Source organism: Pteropus alecto, unplaced genomic scaffold (genome assembly GCF_000325575.1).
Source record: "Pteropus alecto unplaced genomic scaffold, ASM32557v1 scaffold113, whole genome shotgun sequence".
NCBI lineage: Eukaryota > Metazoa > Chordata > Mammalia > Chiroptera > Pteropodidae > Pteropus > Pteropus alecto.
The window spans coordinates 3,927,031-3,952,146 of NW_006433949.1; the positions used below are offsets into that span (position 1 = coordinate 3,927,031).

General features: G+C 47.3%; 1 protein-coding gene across 1 annotated transcript in view; it reads right to left on the bottom strand.

Annotated features, from left to right (window-relative positions):
• KSR2 (kinase suppressor of ras 2) overlaps positions 1–25,116 on the bottom strand; it is a 338,884-nt gene that overhangs the window by 4,624 nt on the left and 309,144 nt on the right. Inside the window, exons 15-17 of the mRNA XM_006908594.3 lie at positions 10,047–10,143; positions 8,908–9,041; positions 3,204–3,335 (exon numbers count right to left, since the gene is read on the bottom strand). Coding sequence (XP_006908656.3) covers positions 3,204–3,335; positions 8,908–9,041; positions 10,047–10,143 — 363 coding nt within the window. The remainder of the gene's footprint in view (positions 1–3,203; positions 3,336–8,907; positions 9,042–10,046; positions 10,144–25,116) is intronic.

Genomic DNA, 25,116 nt, shown 5'->3' on the forward strand with positions numbered 1-25,116 from the left:
GTGAAAACTCCTTAACTCAGCCTCTAGGTCTGAGCAGGACTGCCTCTGTCTCTCTCTCTCGTCTCTCATCGCACTGGCCCCAGCCTCGTTTCACTCCCGATTCTCCACCCCTCAGCTCTCTTTCCTCCCTGACCCCTATTTCCCACATGCTCCCCCATTATGGGCGATTTGTTTCCTTTTACTCTTGTACCTTTTCATGCGTTCCTTCTCTCTAGAATACTTCACCCTGCCCTCCCCTGGCCTACTCAGATGGCCAATGGTACCCTTAACTTAGGCTCAGGAGTCACCTCTTCCAGGAAGCCCTCTCTAGTCTCCCAGGATGAATTTGGTTCTTCCATTATTCCCACAGTCCTGTGTTTATCATACTTGGTTAAAACTGACCGTTTCCTTGTCTGTCTTCCATTAGACAAGGACCTATGGTGGTTTTAAAATACATCCACGAATGATTTGATATCCCTTCCTGCAAAAAGTAGACCTTAATTCCCCTTCTCCTGACTGTAGGGTGGATTTAGTGATTCGCTTCTAACAAATATGGTAGAAGGGATGACATGTAACTTATGATACCAGGTCATACAGGCGATGTGGCTTCTAGCTGCCATTTTGTGAGGTCACTCGGGTAGCCTACGGAAAGGCTCATGTGCTGAGGAGCCGAGGCCTCCTGCCCACAGCCGTGGAAGTGGGCCACTTTGGAAGTGGGTCCTCAGCCCATCAAGCGTTCGGTGACACTGCAGCCTTGGCCAACATCTTGACTGCAACCTCATGAGAGATGGTGAGGCAGCTCAAAACCTTACTCAGCTAAGCCACTCCCAAATCCCTGACCACAGAAACCTGAGATAATAAATGTTGTTTCAAGCCACTAGATTTTGGATAATTTGTTAATAGTAGGCATCCAGTAAATAGCTATAGGTAGGTAGGTAGGAAGGAAAGAAGGAAGGAAGGAAGGAAGGAAAGAAGGAATGAGGAAGGAAGGAAGGAAGGAAGGAAGGAAGGAAGGAAGGAAGGAAGGAAGGAAGGAAGGAAGGAAGGAAGGAAGGAAAGAAGGAAAGAAAGAAGGCAGGTTTGCCCTCTATATGGGATTGTACTAATTTACATTCCCACCAGCAATATAGCAGAGTCCCTAGTTCTCCACCGCCTCATCATATTGTCAAGCTTTTAGATTCTGGCCCATTATAGTTAAAATTTGCATTTCTCTTATTAGGAGTAAGGTCGAACATCCTTTCATAATTTAAGTCTTTTGTATATATATCTTATAATCTGCTTATTTCATTTACCATATCATAAACTATTTCCTATGTCATTAAACATGTTTCTACAACTTGATGTGACTATATACACACATATGTGTGTATGTGTACATAGATAATAATTATTCCAGTGGTTTATCTTAGCTGACTAGCAAGGTAAAACACCAGACTTCAACTGAGCTCTTCCTAGCTACATCCCTAGATCTTAAGGGGACTGGTTCAGTGTCCTCTGCCACCCTGTTTATGTTTACATTCCACAGTTATAGAAAATTACACTAACATCATAACATTCATAAAAGTGGACACTTGGGCTTGTAATTAATGCAATATTATTATATTGTGTCATTCCGTCCTGCAATAATTAGCAACACGACAACTTAGCTGTGGTTACTCTTGTGAAATCGTGACACTACCCAGGAACTCTCATAAAGGTGGAGTCGATTGGCTGGTGAGGAAGAAAGATTTCATGAGTAACCAAAAATGACTCTTCCTGGTGGAGACAAAAGCTCTGTGAAAGAAAGATGAAAATATAAAGAAGAAACATTTGACCTTGCAAAATGCATCGACCTCCCTGCTCAATTAAAACTAGGAGGAGTGTGCTATAGCTTTCCAAGTTATTCATGGTCAAGCCCACTCCGGAGGATGTCGTACAGGCCATCAGGTTCCACTCAATGGTCCAGGAAGGTTCTAGGGCAACACCCTGAGGACGAGGAAGATAAACGAGCCAACATTTATTTATCAGAAGGTTCACCACCAAGGCCGAGAAAAAGTCTGTAATGAGGATGAAAAATGAGAAAGACATCCGAAAGAATGAGATTTAAAAAGCCTGAGGAATTTCATCTTCCCTGAATCATTTATTAATATTGGTCATATGTCATTTTCTGTTAATTAAACTTCTTTGTACATAACTTTGTGGTAGATTTTAGCATGAAGTAAGACATGCCTATTCTGAATTCCAAATATTACCGATACACTGGGAAAGGAGGCTAGTTCAGAAAATAGTGTCACTCATGGCTCTAATTACCTGGAGAGTTTGTGGACATGCACACAAATGTAAATACATTAACTCTACTATAATTCTCTATAAGTACCAGTTATAACAGAAAACTAGAAAAATATGCCATTGTCATTATTTGCAGCATTTTGTCTTTTGTATGTTATGATCCATCATCAGAAATTAGCTGAAATTTTTTATTCATACATATTCTTTACTTTCATTAATAATAATGATGATAATAAAAATGAAAATTGAAAGTCATTTAACCGACAGAGTAAGAGGGAGAAAGGAAACATTAGAAAATGTTTTACTTCTCAAATTTTCCATGTTCTTGGTTATTCACAAATAAGAAAAGAGAAGTGTGGATCCTTTGCAGAGCTGCTCTAGGCCTTGGCCAAAGGGCTGTCAGCATAGTTGTGTTACAAGATTGATTGTTTATGTCAGCTGTTGTAATTAATCTCCTTTCCTGACACCTAACGCATTTATAGATACAGCCCAGGGCTCCTAATGGTCATCATTATTAATGAAAAAGTTAAACCAAAAATGAAAAGTGCCTTGACACTTTAGGAAAAACAAGCCCTTAACCCTGACTCCCAGAAAGAAATTAGAACAAAGTAAAAAGAAAGAAAGGAAAGGAAAGGGAAGGGAAGGGAAGGGAAGGAAAGAGGGAGGGAAGGAGGGTGGGAGGAAAGGAAGGAAGGAAGGAAGGAAGGAAGGAAGGAAGGAAGGAAGGAAGGAAGGAAGGAAGGAAGGAGCCAGTTAGAAACCAGGCATGAAGGTTTGCTCGGGTCACTCTTTCTACTATACCCCACTGAGATTCCCTCCCCAGATCTCACCCAGAAATTCAGCCACCTTTGCCCCCACAGACAGGTGCCCCGTCCTTCCAAAAGCACTGAAGGAACACTTGGGAAGTGCCCCTCCACCCAGGCTGGGGTTCTTGAGGTCCAGGGTGGGCCACCTACCCGAGCGCAAAGACGTCCGAGTGCTTGGAGAAGGGGAGCTTGTCCTCCTCCGTGTCAGGAGACAGCTGGCGGATAATCTCTGGTGCCAGGTGACACAGCCAGCCATTTTGGATGCGTAGCTTGTCCTCCCGCCTGGAGAAGCAAAGCACAGAGTAAGTCTCGTGTCACAGCCCAGTCCCCCAGCATGGACCCTAAGTCCTTGGACCATCTGCGCTGGCTTTCCTGCATCTCCCTGTTGGGTGCTGCCTGACCTTTTACTTGAGGCTGAGACCCAGTGGGAGATGGTCTAGAGAGAGACATAGAACATCCAAACCAGCATCAGGTCCCTTCGCCTCTGACGCACCCCCTTCTCCATCTTTATTCCACAAATACAGCCGATTCTCGTTATTTGTGGTCATCACATTTTATAAAGACAATGAATTAGCAAACACGAAATTGCTGCTCTTAGGGGAAATACGTATACACACACGAGTGTGCACGCACACCTCTCACATTGATTATCATCTTAAATCCTAAAAACAACTCATCCTAGTACTTTCTATTTTCTTTATTCATTTTAATACAGGAGAGAGGCTGCTCCACTACCAGGTGGCAGGGTTGTGATACCCCAACCAAGGGGCCTCAGACCTGGAGCGTCATGCACCGCCTTGCATCACATGGAACCACCCCCTCCCGCTCCATCCTCTGGTTAGCTCTGTATGGCTGAAACAAGAAGGCAGAGTGTCCCCTTGTTCAACCTCACATGGGCACGTGTGCATCAGATTTATTCCCACCCTGTGCACACTTGTGAATGACTGTGAATATACCCCGAGTTACTGATTTAGGGGTTACAAGTAAATCGGAGTGAGTAGGTAAATGCGCAAATATGAAATCTGTGAATAATGAGAATCACCTGTATCTATGGAGCACCTGCTATGCTCTGTTCTCATACTGGAGTAACAGCAGAGAATAAGACCAGATCTCACCCAGATCTGGTCCCCGCCCTCCTGGAGTCTGAAATCTGGTAGGAGAAGGTGATGATGAATGAATTAAATAAACAGGAAAAAATACAGATAGTGATAAGTGTTATAGAGAAAACTTAAAAGGGAATGTCTCAGAGATAAGAGAGAGTTTGCTTTCGGTAAAATGCAAGCTAAGATTGACATGACATAGAGGATTCAGCCATGTGAACAAGGAGAAGACTATTTTGAGTAGAAGAGAAAATGACAAAGACCCGAGGCGGGCCCTGTTTGGGGTGCTCGAGAACTCTAAAGACCATCAGCGTAATTGGCACACACGATACCATCCCGTGGACCTATTAAAATGCATGCATCCAACTCCTTGTGATGGGCCTTGGGTGGTTGGTTCTTCTTTTCATCATTATAAATAATGCTGCCATGAACATTTTTGGGTAGGTACTGTAAATATAGCCCTTCGCCCGCATCTGAGTATTCCTTGGGATAAATTCTTAGAAGAGATAGGAATTTTCTTCACACTGTTAAGTCTTTAGCCAGCACAGAACTTTCTATCTGGGACTGAAATTTGACCTCCTGTGAGGTTTCTCGGATTCAAGACAACCAGGAAAGGGCCAGTTAATACAAGAAGAAGGGAGGAGCGGGGGAGGGGGATGGATATCTCAAACCATCAAGAGTGACGCTGTGAAGGACCAGACTCTCCAGCATGTGGGGGCCTGAAACTGGCTGAACCGTACTGTTCGCCCAGGGCAGGCTTCTGAGCTGCGTAAGGTGTGATGCACGCTCCCGTAACTGTACGCTTTCCTATCCCATAATCGTGATTCTGCCCTTCTACCACCTTCTAGAACAGTGCTGTCCGACAGAACTTCCCATAGTGATGGAAATGTTCTCTGTCTCTGTCGTCCAGTTTGGCAGCCACTACCTATCATGGTTATTGAGCCACTGAAATCCAGCTAATGTAACCGAAGAAGTAAACTTTTAATTTTCTTTATTTTAATCAAAGTGAAAATAGCCATGTGTGGCTAGTGGCTGCCACAGTGAACAGGGCTGCTCTAGACTATTATTTACTACAAATGGAATTTTTAACTTATATATATATTTAATAGGTTACTTTTTAACATGACCGTAAGTGCAAACTAGCACTTTTAAGGTACACATTAAAATTAATACGGAAAAAGCCTGTTCACATCCTCCCTAAAGTCATCTTACAGACCACACTTGGGGGAGGGAAGACTCTTGGCGAGATGGAGTCCAGGAGTCTGGAGTTCTGGCTTTGGTCTGGGTAATTCTTTGGGTGGGGCTGTTCTGTGTATTGTAGGATATTCAGCAGCATCCCTGGCCTCTACTCACTAGATGCCAGTAGCATCTCCCCTCCCCTGTTGTGACAACTAAAAATGTCTCCAGGCATCACAAGTATCCCTGGGGAATGGGAGAGCCCAGCTGAAAATCAATGGTCTAATTTATACGTAAAATATGAAAATAGCTCAAATTTCATTCTTTCAGTATTAGTGACATGTAACTTGCTCCTGTGCTCTACGTAGCAGACCTGATAGAATAATCCTCTGCTAGAAAATAGGACTCAAATTCATTAGCAAGCCCTTGAGTTGGCAGGCCAATGAATCCTTGCTCCCAGAATTGGGGATACCCTCAGGGGTTTAAGGACCTATCTGTTGCTCACTAGCTCTGTGACCTTGAGCAGACCCAAGTCTCCATTTTCTCATCTGCAAAATGGGCACGTGAATTTCATACGGCCGGGGCAGGGAGATAAAGCATGGGGCAGGCCTGTGTCACTGCCAGGGACACGCAATTCGTGGACATAATGACGTTCTTTTGGCAGCAGCACCCCACCCCGCCCCACCCCACCCCACCAGCCTGGTCATGCCTGGAGAATGTCAGCTGGCCAGGCCATGGCTCCTCTGTGGGATGATGTTCTTACTTTGGGCTCTAGTCTCAACTTCATTTCTGAGTCCCCAAGATAAAAAAAGGAAAAAAATCCATAGGTAATAAATAGGGATCTGATCCCATCCACAGAACGACGACCCACAATCCATCCGACTGTAGGCTTATGAGGATTAAGTGGTACGAACCACCTGGCATACAGTGGGCGCTCAGGAGAAGTTACTTGTCTTCCTGCCCTCCCCTCAGTTTGAGATGTTCACGCCGCTGGATGCCCAACACGAAGAGGCCCGGGGCAGGGGTCAGGGCCACCCAGTGAAGTGAGAGTGTCCTGAACATCCAAACGTATCCCAAGGCTTACCCTGGCATGTCCCCAGCATTGCCAGGGTACATCTGTTCTGCCATCCTCCAAAATGATGTCACTTGGATGCCAGCACTACTGTGCCAGCCCCTTGCAGGCTGTTATTAATCATAATAATAACCACAATGAAGATGATTTGGGTTTGTCACTGGTGGACCCATCGCCGTGGGAATGGGACACCCTGGGGTGCCTGCCGGGCCTGGCTCCTGGCCCTCCCTCCCAAGCATGTGCCCACACTCGCCCCAGGCTCATGCTTGTCAAATGGCCACCGCTCCTCGTCCTGACCCCGCCCTGCAATTCCAAACCTCCACCGACCCAGCGCGTCAGGAAGAGGCAGCTACCGATCAGATCAGCTCAGATCTCTGTTCTACAGATGAGAAAACAGAGCCTCAAAATGCCTAAGTGACCTGCCCGAAGCCACGGAATTTGTAGTAAGTGACAGAGCTAAGATCCACTTGATTACAAGTCTTTAAAGCCCCAGAGAATTCTACACTAATTCCTGGAGAAACAGCACCATTAGGGAGTAGAATTCTACATTAAGCCTTATATATAACTGTAACAAGAATAAAAACACAGGAAGCCACTGATGGCTACTCGTCAGTAACCAAGAAATGTAGATTTCTTCTCGGGAGTTGACACTGGGGGCTCTCTGTCCTCTGCAGACACAACTAGGTTTGTGTTAACAACCAGCTGGGGCAGAGGACGGACGGGGTGCCGTCTGGATAACCAGGCCAGAAGCCACCTTGCCCTTAGCTTGAACTCCCTTCCTGGTTGGCAGTGGGCCGCCACGAATGAGCCGAAGGAAAGGATACCCACGTCATTCCATATCCTTTCTTCCTCCTCTTCCTTCGGCTTCAGGAAACCAAGAATCAAAAGGAAGAAAATCAGAAGCCCCGCCCCTTTCCTCCACCGGGGGAGGATCCACTGGCAAGGAGAAAGGAGAGGGGTGCGACATGCCTCTAGGAGAAAGGAACCTCCTCTTTAAGAGAGCCTTGAACCAGATTAAAGGAAACACCTGCTGGGCCTCTTTGAGTTCGGACACAAATACCCGAGTTCGTAGTGATGTCACTAACTGCTCCCTTTGCCCTTAACCTGTGGAGATGGCAACAGCGGGGTATGCTGGTCCCCTCCCAGCAAACCTCGAACGTAAGCGCTGCTGGGGAGACACGAGGAAGAAAAGAATCCCGCATCATCCAGCCCTGCTGCCTTCCCAGTTCTGACTCGAGGTCTCTATCTGTTGACCTATTTGTTCATTTTCTGTCTACTTATTCTCTTGACTTAGGTGCTGGAGGTGGTTTTGGAGATGGTGGTGAATTTTCGGGGTGTGCAGTAAAATCTGAAAAAGAAATTTCAGTCCCTGTTTGTTACTGCATCACACAGGAACAGCAGATCAAGCGTCACCAAATTTTAGATGGTCTGACATAGGTTCAAGGTATTACAGAGAGTGGACAAAATTCACCTGGTTGGGGGGGGCCTGGTGTGTACCTCGAAAAGATCAGTAGTTCTCAAAGCAGCTGAGAGTGACATGAAATGAGAGAAACTGTGAGTCTGCCTTTCTGAAGAGGCATGCCAGTGATGATGCAAGGCACGGTCAGAGAAAAGACACAGAGTTTAAAGCTCTGTGGGGTGTGTGTGTGTGTGTGTGTGTGTGCGCACATGGGCACACACACTCTCCAAATTAAAAGTCACAAAGGGTAGACCTTCTGAATTATGGGTTGTTTATTTGGGATCAAGCTGTTTTCCACATGGTCAACTCAAGGCGGCTTGCTCTAGGGTGAGAGGTGCCTGAGAGTTAATTACTTAACGATGGTTAATAATTCTCCGGTGTGATCCTGGGGAGGTATATGCAAATTAATACTAATTACAACAACCCAGCAGCAGCTACTATTTGTGGTGCTTCCTGTGCTCTGGGCACTGCGCTGGATGCCTGATGTGTGTTATCTGATTTTTCCCTCCCAGGGTTCCTAGAGGCAGGCATCATCTTACCCATCATTTTTCTTGCAGACAAGGAAACAAGTTCAGAGAAGTTCCACGACTTCACTAAAGTCACAGTTAATAAGTAGCAGAGCCAAGCTGGGCCCTAGGTGGGTCTGACCTTCACTCCTTTGCTCTTCACTATATTCTTGCTCTACTAAAATTAATGAATTTATAAGGAAACTCTGAGCAAAGCTCTTCGGTGACTCTCACTTTTAGGTAGTGACTTGGAATAAGGGAATAGTCCTCCAGTGAAGTTCAAGGGCAAAGGCTTTGTAGGATTTGGGGATACTCTGTGTTCCTTGAAAGATGCCATCTGCAAGTCAGGCCCCAGGGGAATCAGAATGTGTCTTAGGCTTCAGCACTACATCATCACACAGCAGCCCAGCCACTCAGCCAAGCGACCTCAGGCCCAGCACTGAGTCTAGGTCACTAATGCTGTTTGAGATGACTTCTTACCCCACAAACCCCCAACCAATGTCAGTCAAGAACCCTTCTAAGCCCGTCCACCACCTCTCACCTGCCAGCCTGCAGCACCCCAGAAATGCTGAAGAGCCCAAAGTCCGTGATCACCACTTTGCCATTGTCGTAGAAGACGTTCTTGGACTTGAGGTCCTTGTGAAGGATCCCCTTGGCGTGGAGGTAGCCCATGCCCTGCAAGGAGCAAGGTGACAGTAAGCTGCCAGAGAAAACCCGTCCTGGCTTGGGTTCATGGTTTGCACTCTGCTTTGCCAACGATACCACACCGAACAGCTGTAGAGCCGGGGCCCAAATGCAAAAAGGTGGGAGAAGGCATGGCAAGTGGGAACAGGCAGGGTCCCCAAGACACAAATCTGCCACCACCCTCAGACTACTGCCAAACCATCCCCACCTAGCTCTTCCCCTTCCTGAATTAAAAACAAAGGAAGATGTCTCTAGAGGGAAATGAGCAGGGGCAAACCTGAGCTGAGGTCCCCAGAGACAAAACTTCCATCAACTGTCTTGCCCGACTTGCTCTTTGAAAAATAACTCCTCCGCAGGAGACTTGTTCCTTATGTCTAGTTAATCCGTGTCACTGCCGAGTGCACTGTGTTCCTCAAGGGACATATGACACGATGATCAAGAACATGGAGAAGAGCCTATCGGTGGTCTAGCTCAAGGGTGAATATCTAGGGTTGTTTTTTTTTTGCCTTTATGAGCAGTCACATTCCTATGCCTTCTCACAGCTCAGTCCTGACACTTCCAATGGAAATAAAAGCCAGAATACAACTGACTAATGAGGCACCTGCCAGAAAACACAGGATGTTCCTGCTGTTTTAATACCAAACAGCACCCAACAATGTAACGTTTTCCTTGTAGCTGCGGGGAGCAATGGCTGACACTCATGGGAATTCAGGGATTTGAGGGGTAAGGGATTCTAACGACGGGGAATTTCTTCCCCTGGTCCCTGTGCACATCCAATTATCGTGACGATGAGGCATTAGACTGAAACCAAATGTTGGCGGACTGTCCGTAATGGTCGTTATCTCAGCCAAATTCTTACACATACGCGGACTGGTATTTTCAGGTCAAGTCTAATTTCTGTTAAGCCCAGATGAATGGTCTGAAGGCAGAGCACAAGTCTCAGGAGGGTCATCGTCTTTTGGAGGTTCAGGGAGGAGGCCCCGGACCCTCTGGTACCTTCACGATTTCTTGGGCGATCTGCCTGGTTTTGTTGACATCCAAGACGATCTTGGCGTCCCTCACCACCGAATAGAGCGTCCGTCCCTTACAGAGGCTGAAAAGTGAAAGGACAAGAGAAGTCATTGGCAGTTGTGAAGACAAGGCGACCCACAACAGTTACTGGAAGGGACAGATGAGAGCGTGGACTTGTGGACATGCCCCTGTTATTCCTACTAAGCCTGGGACTAGACCCCAGATCTGGTCCTGGGGTGCAGGTCTGGGAACAAGTTCTTCTGGATTCTTTAGGATCTTCATCATCGACCGCTGGCATCCAAGAACACCTGTGGAATCCAGCCACGCTCCATCTATCCCAGTGTCTCACAGATGGAGAGCTGCTTATAAACCAACAACTTCTGGAGTCTCAGACGCCACTCAGACAGCACTCTTGCTGGTCACTTGTCCCAGCTGCTCCCAGTCACTGGGAGCTGCTGGTGTGTGTGGGGAGAGGGATAAAAGACCAGCAAAGTGGTGGCTGATGTGTACCAAGTACCATCAGCAAACGATGCGCCCGAGCCTTTTAGACAGGGGTGTGCAACACCAATAATAGTCCCCCGAAACCAGGTGCCTGTGTAGATAGAGGGGTTTTCAAACTATTTTCAGCCTCACTGATTTCATTTCCAGGTTTAAGATGAATGACAAGATGAACAGGGACATTATGCAGTGAACGCAACACCTTCTCATTTAGCTGTCAGCACGCTCATCCGTCTTTCTCAGAAGTGAGGCCAATTCCTGGCACATGCATAGCAGGCACTCAATAAACGGTCACTGAATTAGTGAATGAATGAGTTCTAGATTCGCCAGCGCGTTCCCGGCCCCTAGCACTGTGTCTGGCTCATAGCATCCAACACGGAAAGAAGGAAGGACATCAGGAAAGTCCATTTTCCATCTATGTCAAAATAAGGGCTTGAATTTTTCTTTTAATCTATGACTTCATTGCTGAAACACACTAGGCATTTTATTCACTCGTTTTGTATCTGAGCCCTGTTGTCTGCCGAGATGATGTGGCTGAAGTTAGAACTCTGGTACCAGAGGGATCTCAGTTTGAATCCCGGCTCTGTTCCTTACTGACCGTGTGCCTTTGGATGAGTTACTTAACCTCTCTGGGCTTTGACTGCTTCATCCACCAAAGGGAACTAACGATACCTACTTTGTAGAGTCAGCATCAGGATGAAATGAAAACAGGAGCTCGGTATCATGCCGGGCACCTGGAGGGAAGTGCAGGGCAGTGTTTGGTTAGAACAGAGGCCTAGAATCAGGCACCACAGGTTAGAATCCTGGCCTGTGAGCCAGTGGCTTTGTGACCTTAGGAAGGTGGGTTAATCTCTCCGAGCCTTAGTTTCATTGTTAGTCAAAAGGGGCCAACGGTTCCTGCTTTCTAGGGTTGTAACGAGAATCACATGAAATCGGGTGTGTAAAGGTGTAGGCATCTCTCCATGCCTAATACAGAATAAGTGCCCAGGAAACGCTGGCTGTTGTGAAACGTCATAAATGATCGCACACACACTTGTGTAAATGTATATAAATTATATGTACATATTTATATATACGCACACACACACACAAATTATATGTTTTATACACACATCACTTCTATTATTTGTCGATCCATCCATCTACCCACCTGCCCAAAATGCTACCTATAACCACCCATGATCTTTGACTAAGATTCACTTCTTCACCTGCTTCACGTGAGAATCCCAAGTTGGCAGGCTCACAGGGAGTCTGATTCACCTGTCCCGGGTCGCCCAGTAAGTCAGCAAGAGGGAGCTATGATCATTCAACACTGTCTACAGTTGGCGGCCCGGGCAGCGTGTTTGCTGCGGCTGCAGGAGAGGTGGAGGTAGGATGGGCTACACGGTCAATTAAACCATGCTGACATTTAAATATTCCGGATGGCAGAGACCGTGGGTGGATTCTCTCCCCTGGAGACTCTGTTCTGGAACAGCCACCTACACTCATTACAGGCCAGAGCCAAGAAAACAGCATCTCCACTGTAGACGGCAGAGCAAACCACTGACAGGTCCTGAGACTCCAAGACGCTCCCGCTCTGCGTAAGTGCACACGCGTCGTGGGCTTCAGATCTCCGCTCCGTCTCTGTCTTCCTTCCCCGCTCACGGCCTCCTTTCCAGAAGCAACTGCTAAAGTCTCTGCTTCTCTCACTCCCCCCCCCCACTATGGCATCTGGAGCCTCTGGACAAACTCACACTGACTGGTGGGGCATAAGTGGTATGACTACAGCTTGGCACATCCACTAAAGTGAAATACACAAAAAAACCACAACCGGTAATTCCTCCCCTAACTAAGCACGTATCCAACAGGCATGCATACTCGTATTCACCCAGACATGTACTAGAATGTTCTAGAATGTGAGCAGTAACACATTCGTAACAGCTCCAAAGTGGAACCAACCCGAATGTTCACCAACAGAAAAACGGATAAATTGTGATATATCCATATAACGAAATACTATGTTCATACCGTACTGTATCATAAACAAACTATTGCTAACTGCAAAAAACAGGGATGAGGTTCATAAACAATGTTGAGCAAGACTCACACTGGGTTTATGTAAAGTGCAAAAGCAGACAAAGCTGATCCATGTGTTAGAAGTCAGCACAGAGGGCCCCCAAAGTGCTGCAGGGGCTGGAAAGGGCACGAGGGGAGCTGGGGGCAGGTGATGCCCTGTGTTTTGATTTGGGTGCTAGTTACATAGAGATGTGCTGAGTGGCAGTTCATCAGGCTCCATGCTCTTAAGGACCTGGACTCTTTGGCAGGTATGTGTGTTATCTTTCCCCAAAAAAGTTTATTTAAAAAAAAAAAATCAGCAAGAAAAGAGTGAACAATTAACACATGGTTATTAAAACTTAAAAGGAAATCTAAGCCAGTACTGATACCCCTGGCATCTATTTCCAAACTCCTCACTGTCCCAAGAGGCAGTGTCTGCAGAGGGGTTAGGGGCTCTGGCTCTGGCTGTGCCTGGCCAGGTGTTTATCGGGGGCTGAGCTGGAGAGCAGGGGAGGGCTGAGCCCTCGGCAGGAGGAAGCATTAGGCAGGTGTCCAGCGGGGCTGAGGCTCAGATTGTCCAACCAAGTCAGTCCATGTGCCAGCAACAACTGCTCTGAGCTTGGGATTTGAGTCCTACAAGCTGCTTGCAGGTGGGCAGTGGGGAAGGGAGGGGAGGAGAGGATGAAGGCTTCCTGAGCACATGTGTGGACCTCTCTCCCCTCCACGAATTCTCCCAGCGTTCCTGCAGGTTCATCATTCGTACCCCCGTCTTACAGGTGAGGATATGGAGACCCAGAGGGGCGGAGGAACAGCTCACGGACATGGAGCCGTGATGTCAGCCTGGTCCTGATCTTTGTCTCGTCTCCTCCTCCGCGGTGTGGGTGCCCAGTTATTAGGACATGATTTGGGGGCCATTAAAGAGACGTGCAGCTGAGAGAGTGCATATCCCGACTCTACCAGTTACGACTTGCTGGGTGATATCGGGAAGTGACTTCGACCTCGGTTTCCCCATCTGTAAAATGGGGATAATAGTGACAATACCATCTAACATGTACTAAGCCCGTTCTATATGCCAGACACGAGACTAAGCACGAGAGCCCCACGAGGTGGGTTTCGTTCTCACTGGATTTCACTGATTCCAAGATGCACATTGTCTTGCCTTGGAACATCTCTGAAATCAGAATGTGTCTTGCATTCACTGGCAGGTCACAGTCTCGCGGGTACTGATTGTGTTCTTTGCAGTACATAAAATAAACGGTGCGTATTCTAATTGAGGGCATCTTAGATCTGATGACGTCTGGGGTGGGCCCTATTTTACAGACGAGGAAACCGGGGCTCAAAGTAGTTACGTGGAGCTGGCATTTGAACCCAGGAGGCCTGGCTCTAAAGCTTGGGCTCTTCACCCCCATCTTTTGCTTCTTAACAACTTTCCCTGAGATCCTGGCACATCCCAGGCCTTCAGTAAAGGGTAGTTGTAAAGTTGCTAGGAACGACACCTACAGCAATGAAGATCGATGGGGCCTGCTGGTTGCAGAGTCAGTCTAGAGGTCAGGAGAAGGCGTTGTAGAGACTCAAGGATATATTCAGTACCTCTCTAGCATCTGGAGCAGTAGGCACATATATGTGTGTGCTCACTCGCACACGCTCTCTCTCTCTCTCTCTCTCTCTTTCTTAGTATCTCTCCCTGCAACAAAGCTCATCTTTCTCCACGGAGAGGAGCAAGGACTGGGAATTTCTCATCTCATCTTCCGGCCACCATCACTCTCGGCCCTGGCCCTGGGCAGCTCATATAAGCTTGTTGTCAACCCCGTACCACAGGTGACACAGAGAACCTTTTGGCCAAGATGGCGCAGCAAGTGGAAGATGTTTGTTGGAAACCAGACTGAAAGAGGCCGTCAGAAACAGCGAAATAAAACCGTCTAGGAGGTTTGTCTCCAAGGGCCTCTGTCCAAACTGACTCATTTTTTGCCAAAACAGTGGTGAGGAAAGAAATCTGGAAGCCCATGGCAGCCACTTCCTTCCCCTCCTCCAAATTCCTCACCACCAAGCCCAGAGCCCAGGCTGGTGTGAACGGCGGAGAGTGTGTGGGGTGGGTGGCAATCGACTCTGAAGACAGCCCAGCTCCCAGCCCAGCGTTGCCATCTCTGTGCCCACTCGGCCTTGGGGACTCGCTCTGCCTCAATGGGAGGATACTCACAACATCCACACTTGTAACTACAGGGCGTTGGCTGCATGATGACCCTCCCAACGACATGGGTGTCCTAATCCTCTGAACCAGTAAATATGTGACTTAGCATGACAAAAGGGACTTCACAGCTCTGCCTGATTTGAGGTCCCAAGGCAGCTGGTTTGTTAAAAACAGGATTCTGTCAGAAGGGATTTCCAACCCCTTGTCCACCTGCTGCTTCTAAGCATGTCCCACCGCTCGAACCTCAAAACCCACTTAATGGCCCTCTGTTCTTTCTCCCCCTCCCTTGAGCAAATAAATCCTATTCCAAGTGACGACTTGCATGCTCCATCAAATACCAACCGCAGGCAATCTCTAACTTCCAAGTGGTTCATGACTCTAACATTGAAGATATTAAACCTTGGGACTCTGGGGCTTTATAATTTAAAAAAAAAAAAAAAAAAAAAGGCCAGGTTAGCTTCCTATAAAAGTGGGACGTACCAGAAAGCAAGTGAGACGTGCCAGCTGTTTGCCACCTGCTTAACCCAACGTACATCCAGGAAATGAAGTTATAGAGGTCCACAATGTAAAGGAGTCGCTTCGGGAAGGCTTGCGCTCCAGCCAGACGAGAAAGGTGACAGTGGCAGGAGAACAGGGCTTAGTGTTTGCTAAGCCACGCCACCCCCTGCCCCCCACCGTCCTCTTCCAGCCTTTCATATCGTACCAAATCTCCAAGAAGTGGGGAGGGAAAAGGAAGCTCAGACTCTCATCCTTACTGGAATCTTCTCTCCAGAGCCAGATCCGATTTCACTAAATCCAAAGGCCAAGGCTTGGCTTCTCTGTGCCCTTCAAGGGCTGAGATGGGGGTTCTGCCCATTAGGGGGCGCTCCTGCCCCTGACTGTGACCCACGTCTCTGGGCATCTGGTGACATCTGTCCTTCCTGGTCTGGGCTTTACAAGGGAGGAAGGAGTCCAAGGGTACAGTAAGCCAGGCGGGGAGGCGTGGGCCTCCAGCTAACTGCAGGATGAACTTCCAGGAAATGGGAGCCTGGCTGGTCCTCTGCCTTGGCGCTTTGCTTGGTCCAGTCACCATCTAAGACCTGCTTTTCTTGAACTTGTCCAAAGACATCCCAGAACATGCTCCTCCCTAACTCTGCAGCATATCTTCTCAGCACCTCCTAAGGGTCAGATTGTGCATCTCGATTGGTAACCCTCACCTTGCAATCATTCCAGAACCACCTTGAGATTTTTGCCAGATCAACTAACTTGTATTATTTATCACTTGCTAACAGTTTTCTTTAGACGCACTGTCTTTGAAAAATAAGTGAATTTAAAAAAAGAAAAAGCAACACAACCCTTTCTATTATGACCTTCTATCATTACCAAGTGGAAAGCCAGAATCCCCAGTCCCGAATAATTAAAAAGAAATACAATGTTAACAAACATAGTGAAAAAAAAAAAAAAATTAAATCCTAGCTTGGCATTGTGGCCGGAGTAGTCTGAGCTCAAGACCTTGCTTTTTGTTTAAAAAAAAAAAAAAAAAGTTTAGTAAATATAGGTTAGGAAGGTGTTAAATAGTAGCCCTGAATGGAGACTTTCTCCTTAATGTCACCAAAAAGATGGGAGGAGAACTGGAGAGGCAAGTCGTTCTCTCACTATGTGACTCCATGTTATCTGGGGCGGGCTGTACCTGACCTTCCCTCTGAGACACCTTGACTCGTTTAGTCCCCATACCTGCAAACGCTCCTTTCCTGCCAATTACTATTAGCAGGTACCACAGGTCAGGTGGGTGCGATATGGCAGAACGGCCATTTCTTTGCTCCGATGGAGCTGACTTTCTTATAGAGGAAAAAGAGAGTAGCAAACAGAACAACTGCCAGTTACGAGCAGGACGATGGAGAAGCAAACATAAGGTCGGGCGGAAAATAAGAGGACAGAGATGGGGTACCCCCCATAAAAAGGTAGTCATCGGGGTCGGCACCTCCGAAAGGGACGGCAGGGACCCCTTCACACCACATCGTATCGCTTCAGAGCAAACACTCTGGCCTGATTTCTGGCAGCTTCCAACCAAATGCTCCTGTCTAACCTCTCCAAGAAGTGAAGGCATCTTCTTGTTTAGGATAACGACCATGTCCTGAAGGCCTGCCAGGGGGACCAGGACAGAGGTGAAAGGTTTCCAGGCGTCATCTCGTTTCCTGCTTCTCATAACTCTCTAAGTGGGTATGGTTATTCCCGTCACACAGATGAGGAAACTGAGTCAGCCTGGATGGGAGCAGACACTCCAGAATCGTACCCACCCGAGATAAAATACTTCCCCATCCTACCTGTGTGATCTTGAGAAAGTTACCTGAAATCTTTGAAAAATACAACGCTTTGTGAACCGTGAGGTGGGGTGACCAGGTAAGGGGGCTGTTTATATGTGCGAGCATGTGCCTGATCTCTGTGTCTAGTTTTAATACTCACTACTTAGCACTTAGCTTGGAGGTGAAGCGAGGTAGGACAACAGCCTCCCTTTATGGGGCTTTTTCCACCAGGCACTGAATTGAGAACTATCAATGCCAGCATCCCTAGGAGGGGAGGCACTAGGTACAACACAAGGATGCTCATGTGCAGGAAGGTTAGGTAACGCACCCAGGGGCCCACAATCAGCAGGCGCAGGGTCAGAATTTGAGTCCAGGTCTCAAAGCATCACATCTTACCAGGATTTCATAAGATCCCTTGGGAAAAGATGATTTAATCAAGGAGAAACTGGCCGAGCCCAACTCAAGATGGCCTGACCTCTGAAACCCTTGTGTGTCCACTGAGCTCAGTGAAGACATCCCCTGCCCCAATTCCTGGCCTTTCTTTCCACCCTCCAAATGCATGGCTAGTCCATGCTGGTCTCATTGTATGTTTCCTGCTTCGGTTTGGGGATTCCTAGCTGCCACCCAGAGAGAAACAAGGAAGGCTGAAGAGGGCCAGATCATCTGAGAGAGTCTGCTTGCCTCCTTGCAGGTCCGATGAGGGGCACGCAGCTGGCCAGGTCCAGGCAGGTGCTCAGAAGTAAGCGAATGGATAAATGAGGAATCGATGACTCCTACCACCTTCCTTCTTCCCATCGCCTACTGTAGCTTGGAGAGTGATGTTTGATGCCAAGGCAGGTCTCTCCCTACTGGCTTAGTGAATGAGACTGACCATGAGCCAAACCAGACCAAGGGAGCAATGAAGCTTCCAGGCTCATTCCTGAGCCCAGCCCCACATGGCACCAAAGGACTGAAGACCACTGGCCCTGCCCGCCAGGGCTGGGTATCAAAGCACATCAACTCCTGTTGCTCCCTGATCAGAATCACATTATTTTTTTATTAAAAAAAGCTAAACAGTAGACCGAATTACTGTTTTAAAAATGTATACACATACCACCTAATTTATATGCATTAAAAATCCACGGAGAGGCTTGACTCTGAGAGTGTTAGCAGAACTATTTCCGGGTAGTGAGATTAGAAGCTTTGCAAGTTTTTTTTTTTTTCCTGCTGCTTATCTCTCTTTTCTAATTTTTCTCCCATAAACACGTGTTACTTTTGTAAAATGAGAGGGGAAAAAAAAAAGGATAAAAGCAACTCTGAGTCAGACTGAAATGAAACCAGACACACACGTTTACTCTATAGACAGTTTGGAAAATATTGGACGGGCGACAAATTGAAATGAGAAACTACAGTCTGAACCGAATTCGTATTCTAAGTAGCTCAGATTCGCCAAAAGGTTCTCTGGCTGTGACTCTTTGAGGGCAGGAAGCAATTTTTGCTCTGCCTTCTACATAGGGGTTGGCACAGGTGCTACTTTAAAGCTCCAAGAGCATCCTCTCCCTGGAAAAGTTCAATCGCTATTGAGGAAGACAGCTGACTCTTGACTTTTGAAAATAACTGTATGGCTAGGAAGAGGAGAAAGGACAGACAGATCGGTGGTGCAAATGGCTGTGTCCTTTCCATCCATAGGACCTAGGGCCCAAGAGGGAGGCAGGAGATTGCAAGGAGGGGAGGGGAGAAGCAGAAGGGGAAGGAGATGGGAGAGGGGAGAGTTCTATCTGCTTCAGGAGAGGGGGTGATGGGAATATACATGAGCATGGAACTTATCTAGCCATAGTGTCAAAGAACACGTATAGACATTTCTAGAATTTGGGTTGTAGACTAGATCACTGGGTCTACCTCCTTCATGGACGATACGGAGAAATCGAAACAGAAAGATGACAGAATTTCCCAAGGTCCTGCTTTGAGTGGCACAGCCTAGCTTGAACCCAGACCTGGCTGAGGACCAAGTGGGTGTGTGCAGCCTTGGAGCCATTCTGCCTCCTAAGGGTAATAAACACCCCTCCATGAACTTCCCCAGGAGCACTCTGCTAAGGGTTTTATAGGAAAGACCTCAGTTGGTTGTACTCCTGACCTCGACCCCATTAGGGAGGTGTAATTCCTATTTCACAGATGGGGAAACTGAGCCTCAGAGAGGTGAGGCCATTTGCTAAGCTCACGCAGCTAGGATATGAAGCAGAACTGGCATTCTACCTTCAGTCTGTTTGACATCAGCTTCTTGTTCCTAACCACTTGGCTACACGGCCTCCTAGGGGAGTGGAAGGAACAGGGATTGAGGGACAAGGGAACCAACAATTCCCAAGCTCCTGAGAGCCTGGTGCTCATTTCACCCTCTCCAGAGCCCCGTGGGGGAACTTCTCATCCTCTCGTTTTTCCAGTGAGGAGGCAAAGGCTCATGGAATGAATAACTTGTCCAGGATCCTTCTCGGCCAGGATGTGGATGCAGGATCTGACTTACTGGCCTTTCCACTATCTCCCCTTCTTTCTGAGATGGCTTCTGGTGCTGGGACACTCCAGCACACATCCAATTGGCCCATTGTTCACAGTGCTCTATTTCAGAGGTTTGCAGGGTATTTGGAAGAGTGCGGATACACAGGCCTTCTTGAGCCAGGCTTCTGAGAGACGGTTGCAAACTATGGCTCATGGGCCAAATCCAGCCTACTGCCTGTGTCTGTACAGACCAGGAGGTAAGACTAGTTTTTACACCAGTAGATACAAGTTAAAAAAATTCAAAAGGTTATTTTGTGACATGTGAAAATTATATAAAATTCAAATTTCCATGCCCATAAATAATGTTTTATCGGCACATGGCCACATCCCTTGTTTGCATATTGTCTTTCACGCTGCAATGTCAAGAATCGAGTAGCTGTGACAGAGACTGTATGGCAAAACTCAAAATATTTATTGTCTGGCCCTTTACAGAAAATGTTTCTTGGCTCCTGCTCTAAGAAATCAGAATGCGTCAACAGAAATTGGGCTGCTAGATCTAGAAGGATGCAGACAACTTCGAGCCATTCTCCTCTGCACTGGGAATTGGGTGTGGTCAAGGCCAAGTGGATTTTCCATTCATTTACTTGCTCACTCATCCAACCATCCATTCGTTCGTTCACTTAATCATGCATCCACCCATGCCCTCACTGAGCCAGCACTCCTAACCGCCAGGCACTGTCTTAGGTGTGGGATACTGACTCTTGTGCATGAGGCAGACAGTACACATGAGAATGCCAGCGTCACAGGTGTAGGGACAAAGCTCCGCTCGGGAATGAATTGGGCTGCTGAGAGAGGAGGAAACAGAACGGGGGCTAGTGTAAACGCAGGCCGAGAACTTACCTGCAAGCCTGTGTTACACGACAGTGGGGATGCGCGGAGCTGCCCGCTGCCACCCCGGACGGAAGAGAGGCTCCAGTGAAGGACACACCCGAGCCAAACGTGCCGTAACTCAAATGCAGAAGCACTGTCAAGCCTATGGCATACAACTGACGTGTTTCTAACTCTCCTGCCTCTTCTTCTCCACAATTCTGCATCTAAATTCCTATACACACCATAACGCGGCCTTCCCAGGCAGCCCTTAGGCACTAAATTAGCTGGACAAATTGTTCATCCAAGTGAAACAAATCCCAAATTGCTTTAGAATGCCTTCCTTACAGACCACTGGCTTGGAGAGAGCTACCAGGGGTCGGGGGTGGGGAGTTACCTGATCTGCTGCCACCACACGGAAGGTCACTGTAGCTGGATCGAAAGCCACAGGGACACCACATCTGTGCATCTGGATATACAATGCATGGATTCTTGCTTCTATGGGTGCAAGTGCCTCTCTGTGTGCATGTTTACATGCACATGGGCATGTATATATACATGCGAGTGAATCTGTACATGTATGCATGCATGGATATAATACATGTGTGCATGCCTATTTATACGTGTGCATCCGTGTATGTGTGTGCCGGTGCCTTCCCATCTATATGTTCATCTCTGTCTAGCTGTGGGTAAGTGTTTTGGTGGCTGGAGCTGGAAGAGCAATACAAGTATGTCACGCCAACTGCAGAACCGGCCACAGCCTCTCTCAGCCCTCAGCTGTCTGTCTGTATTTCCCCCTGGCCTTTGACACGCTCCAATAAAAACACGGAGTCTCTGTCTGAAACCTGGATGCTCAGGCTGAGGGTAGATGGGGAAGTGGGGTGGGGAGGTTTAATGGACACGGGTTTTCTTTTTGAGGTAATAAAGTGTTCTAAAATTACATTTGGTGATCATTGCACAATTTTGTAAATATGTTTAAAGCAAATATCTCATAAAATCCACTGGCTTAAAATGTTCACACAGTTCAACATTTTTTAGGGTATTTGCAAAACATCAAACAAGTATACATACATATTTGTTTAAAAAAGAAAAAAAAATACCTGGAAGTTCACAAAAATCCCCACTGACTTCTTCCTGTTACACTTGCAAAGGAGCCCATACAAAAACTCCCTGATTTCACAGCCTTGTCAACCAGAGAAGAAATTTCCCCCGGTTTCTACAATCTATGCCTCTGCCAGCCTGATGGCAAAGAACACTGCCCTTTGCACGTGAAGCTTCACAGATAAAGCGAGAACACCTTGGGGATTTAAGTCGGCTGCATGGGCAGAAGTACTAGGGTGAACGCTGGGAGGGAAATGAACGTGAACTACCATTTCGCCGCCCCAAGAGAAATGGAGAACGTCTAGAGGGAGGGGAGACGCTGGGAGGAGTTGTTTCTCTCGGAAGCAGAAACAGGAGACGAGTGGAGAGGAGAGGGAAGTCGTGGGGAGGGGAGTAGCTCTCAGTGGTTAAGAGCTTGGAATCTGGAGTCGGACAGAACAGGGTTCCCGATCCAGCCCCGAAACTATGAGCGTTTGGGTAAGGTGCTTAAAATAAATACAGGTCTGCGAATCAGAATCGATCTCACATGTGTGTGAGGATCCAGTCAGAAAACCCTGGCGTGTTCACCAAATTTTGCTCCATGGTACTCCCTCCCAGGCCCACCGGAGACCTCACTTCCCAGTCTCTCTGTAATAAGGCAGCATCGTGTCACCGTTTCTGGCCAATGAAAAGCTACCCTTGTCATCTCTTGGTCGGGGTACTGAGAGGAGCCCACTGCCAAATCTGCAGTCTTTCTTCTTCTGTGCGACTGTGACCATGAAGGTCACATGATGATGAGGTAAGGCCACGAGACTGGAATATCCTGGATCCCTGAGTAACTGCATGGAAGACAGCTACCCTGGAGCACTGCCCAACCGATAGCAAACTTTCTGTGAGAAACGGACAGAGATTGTTGTTTCTGAGTAAGCCACAGAGATTTGAGGGTTATTTGTCACCGTAGCAAAAGCTTATCCTAGCCCGACTTATAGAACACGTAAAAAGGTTAGTGCCCGGAACATAAAAAGCACTCAATAAATAATGGCTACTGTGGTTAATTGGCAGACCGTGAAGTACAGAGTGAGTGAGGTCGTAAAAAGAAAATAGAGAAAGAAAAGGACAATAGCAAAATGAGCAAAAATAAGGTACTCGGGCTAGGGTCAGACTTTTTCGGTAAGCATCACCGGGGAAACCAAAGTCTCTGGGGACGGGAGCTGTGTTTTCCTTGGTGCTGAAGACAACGGGTTCATTTCTGAATTCCCACAGACACTTCCATCTGTACATAATTGGGCAGCACTGTGGTTTTAAAGAACCAGAGGCAAATGGGAACCTGTGCTCGGCGAGATTCAATTTCATGTTTTTGTTAATAGCTTTCTCCTGCTTCTCACTGATAGAAAAGCAAGTCACCCCAGGGACTGACCTCACCTCTGAATCATTCAAACACAGAAAATAAATGTCCGGGGAGATTAGATAAAACAGGTTCTGTGCCCCGAAAGGTCGTCACGTGACAAAGTAGCATCTTCGTGGGAGAGATGACAACTCCATGTAATCCTATTATGACTGCTTCCATTAGTGGCCAAGCCTTACTTTAGTAATTCGTTTCGACGGAAAGCCCTGTCATTTCCCAAAACACAATTTAGAAGGTGCAGGAACAAAATTTAGGTTTGTACCAATTTCTCGGAGACGGATGAAAATCATCACTCAAGTTCATCTGGGATTCTTCTTTCCCTTAAACTCTTAACTCCAGGGCACCAAGAGAACGTCTTCCCGGTGTTCGCCTGGGGAATCTCATCCTCTGAGGCCTCCTTAAATCCTACAGGCGCTCTAGCTTCTATCTACAAAGCTTCAAGGACAGAGACGCCGAGATCTTAACAAGCAAAGGCCCAGCCACCTTGATATCTAAGGTTCACATGACTGGGGGTGTCCAGGCCTGGGGCTGGGATGTATGTTAGAAACGTTAGGACCAGCCAGGCCATTCACTCTACACGGCTTGGAGCCCTGACTTCATGTCAGTCCCTATACTGTCCTCTTCACTGTGTGAAAGCCGTCACATCATTTCAGCCACATTGTGCTTGGGCGGGCGCAGTTGGCTTCATTGTACGTCGAGGAAACTGAGACTCGGGGTTTAACTGAAATCCTGGAGCCAACACGTGGGGATGCCGCCGCTTCCGCCAAGACCAGAACCCGGACGTTCTGCTTCCATGTCTTTGTTTTCCCTCAGAGCATCCCAGCCTCCTGCTTCACCCGAGCTGAGCTTCTGTTGCTTACACTCAGGGAACTCTGGAGGAGTGACAACACCTGGCGCCTATTATAGATGGAAAACTTGTGTCCCCCACCCCGGCCCCAGATTCATATGTTGAAACCTAACCCACGACATGATAGTATGAGGAGGTGGGAAATTTGGGAGGTGATTGGGTCATGAGAGTGGAGCCCCCATGGGTGGAATTACTGCCCTTATAAAAGGGACCCCAGGGAGCTCCCTGGCCTCTTCCATCACGTGAGATGTTCGCGATAAGACAGCTGTCTATGAACCAAGAAGCGGCTCTCACCAGACCCTGAATCTGCGAGTGCCTTGATCTCAGACTTTCCATCCTCCAGAACTGTGAGAAATAAATGTCTGCTGTTCATAAGCCCCCCAGCCCGTGGTCTTTTGTTACAGCAGCTTGAATGGACTAGGATGGAGTCTGATCTATAAAAAGGGACAAATAATCATCGTCACCTCTCAGAGTGGCCACGAGCTTTAAATAACATGCTCATTATAGTGGCTGGCACACAGTAGGCCTCAATAACTGTCCACTTTTGTCATTACGATTACTCATCTCTGAGGGTCGAGGGACCTCCATGCCCTGTACCCCCCCTCCTCCCATGTGGCATCATTTGTTCCAACTCAGCTGAACTATTAGTACTTTTCCAAATGCGACATCTTCTTTCTACTTTCTTCCCTTCGCCTATACTGTCATCTCCAACAAGAACACCCTTTTTCCATTCCTCATCTTCCCCCCAATTTTTTATTCTTCAGGAAATAGCCCATCTCACTTCTCCATGAGTTCTCATGGCTAAAATTCGTATTCCTCTCTTTCAACCCTTTCCACTTGGTACAGTGATTGCTGAGTTCCTTGCATGTCAGGTGGCTGGACAAGTGAATGAATGGATACGCGAATTATGACCAAAGCCATTTCTGAACATTTCGATTGGGGACACAGGTCTTGAGCAGCTACGACTGGGAAAGAACCTTCAAAGTTGACACACGTGCCATCATATTGGGCCAACAACAACAACAAAAGCATCTCTATCAAAATTAGAAGCTAAATGTCATGGCTCTCAGAGGCAACTTCATAAATTATTTCAACTAGGCAGCCTCGAAGAATTAGATTATGGATTTTATTGGTTCTCCATATTACATATCAACACTCTTTTCGGCAGCCTGAAAATGACATTTCTCTCCCCAGACAGTATCACTTCTTTTCCCACTTAATGAACATTAACATATATATATATTTTCTGACTTGTAGATTTCAGGTTGTGATGTCTAACCCTGTTTGGAGCATGTGTGTGATGGTCTGCTCACTTCAGAGATTCAGAAATATCATCTCTTTGATGTCAGTGCAGCTTCAAACCCAACACAGGAGGTGAGACAATG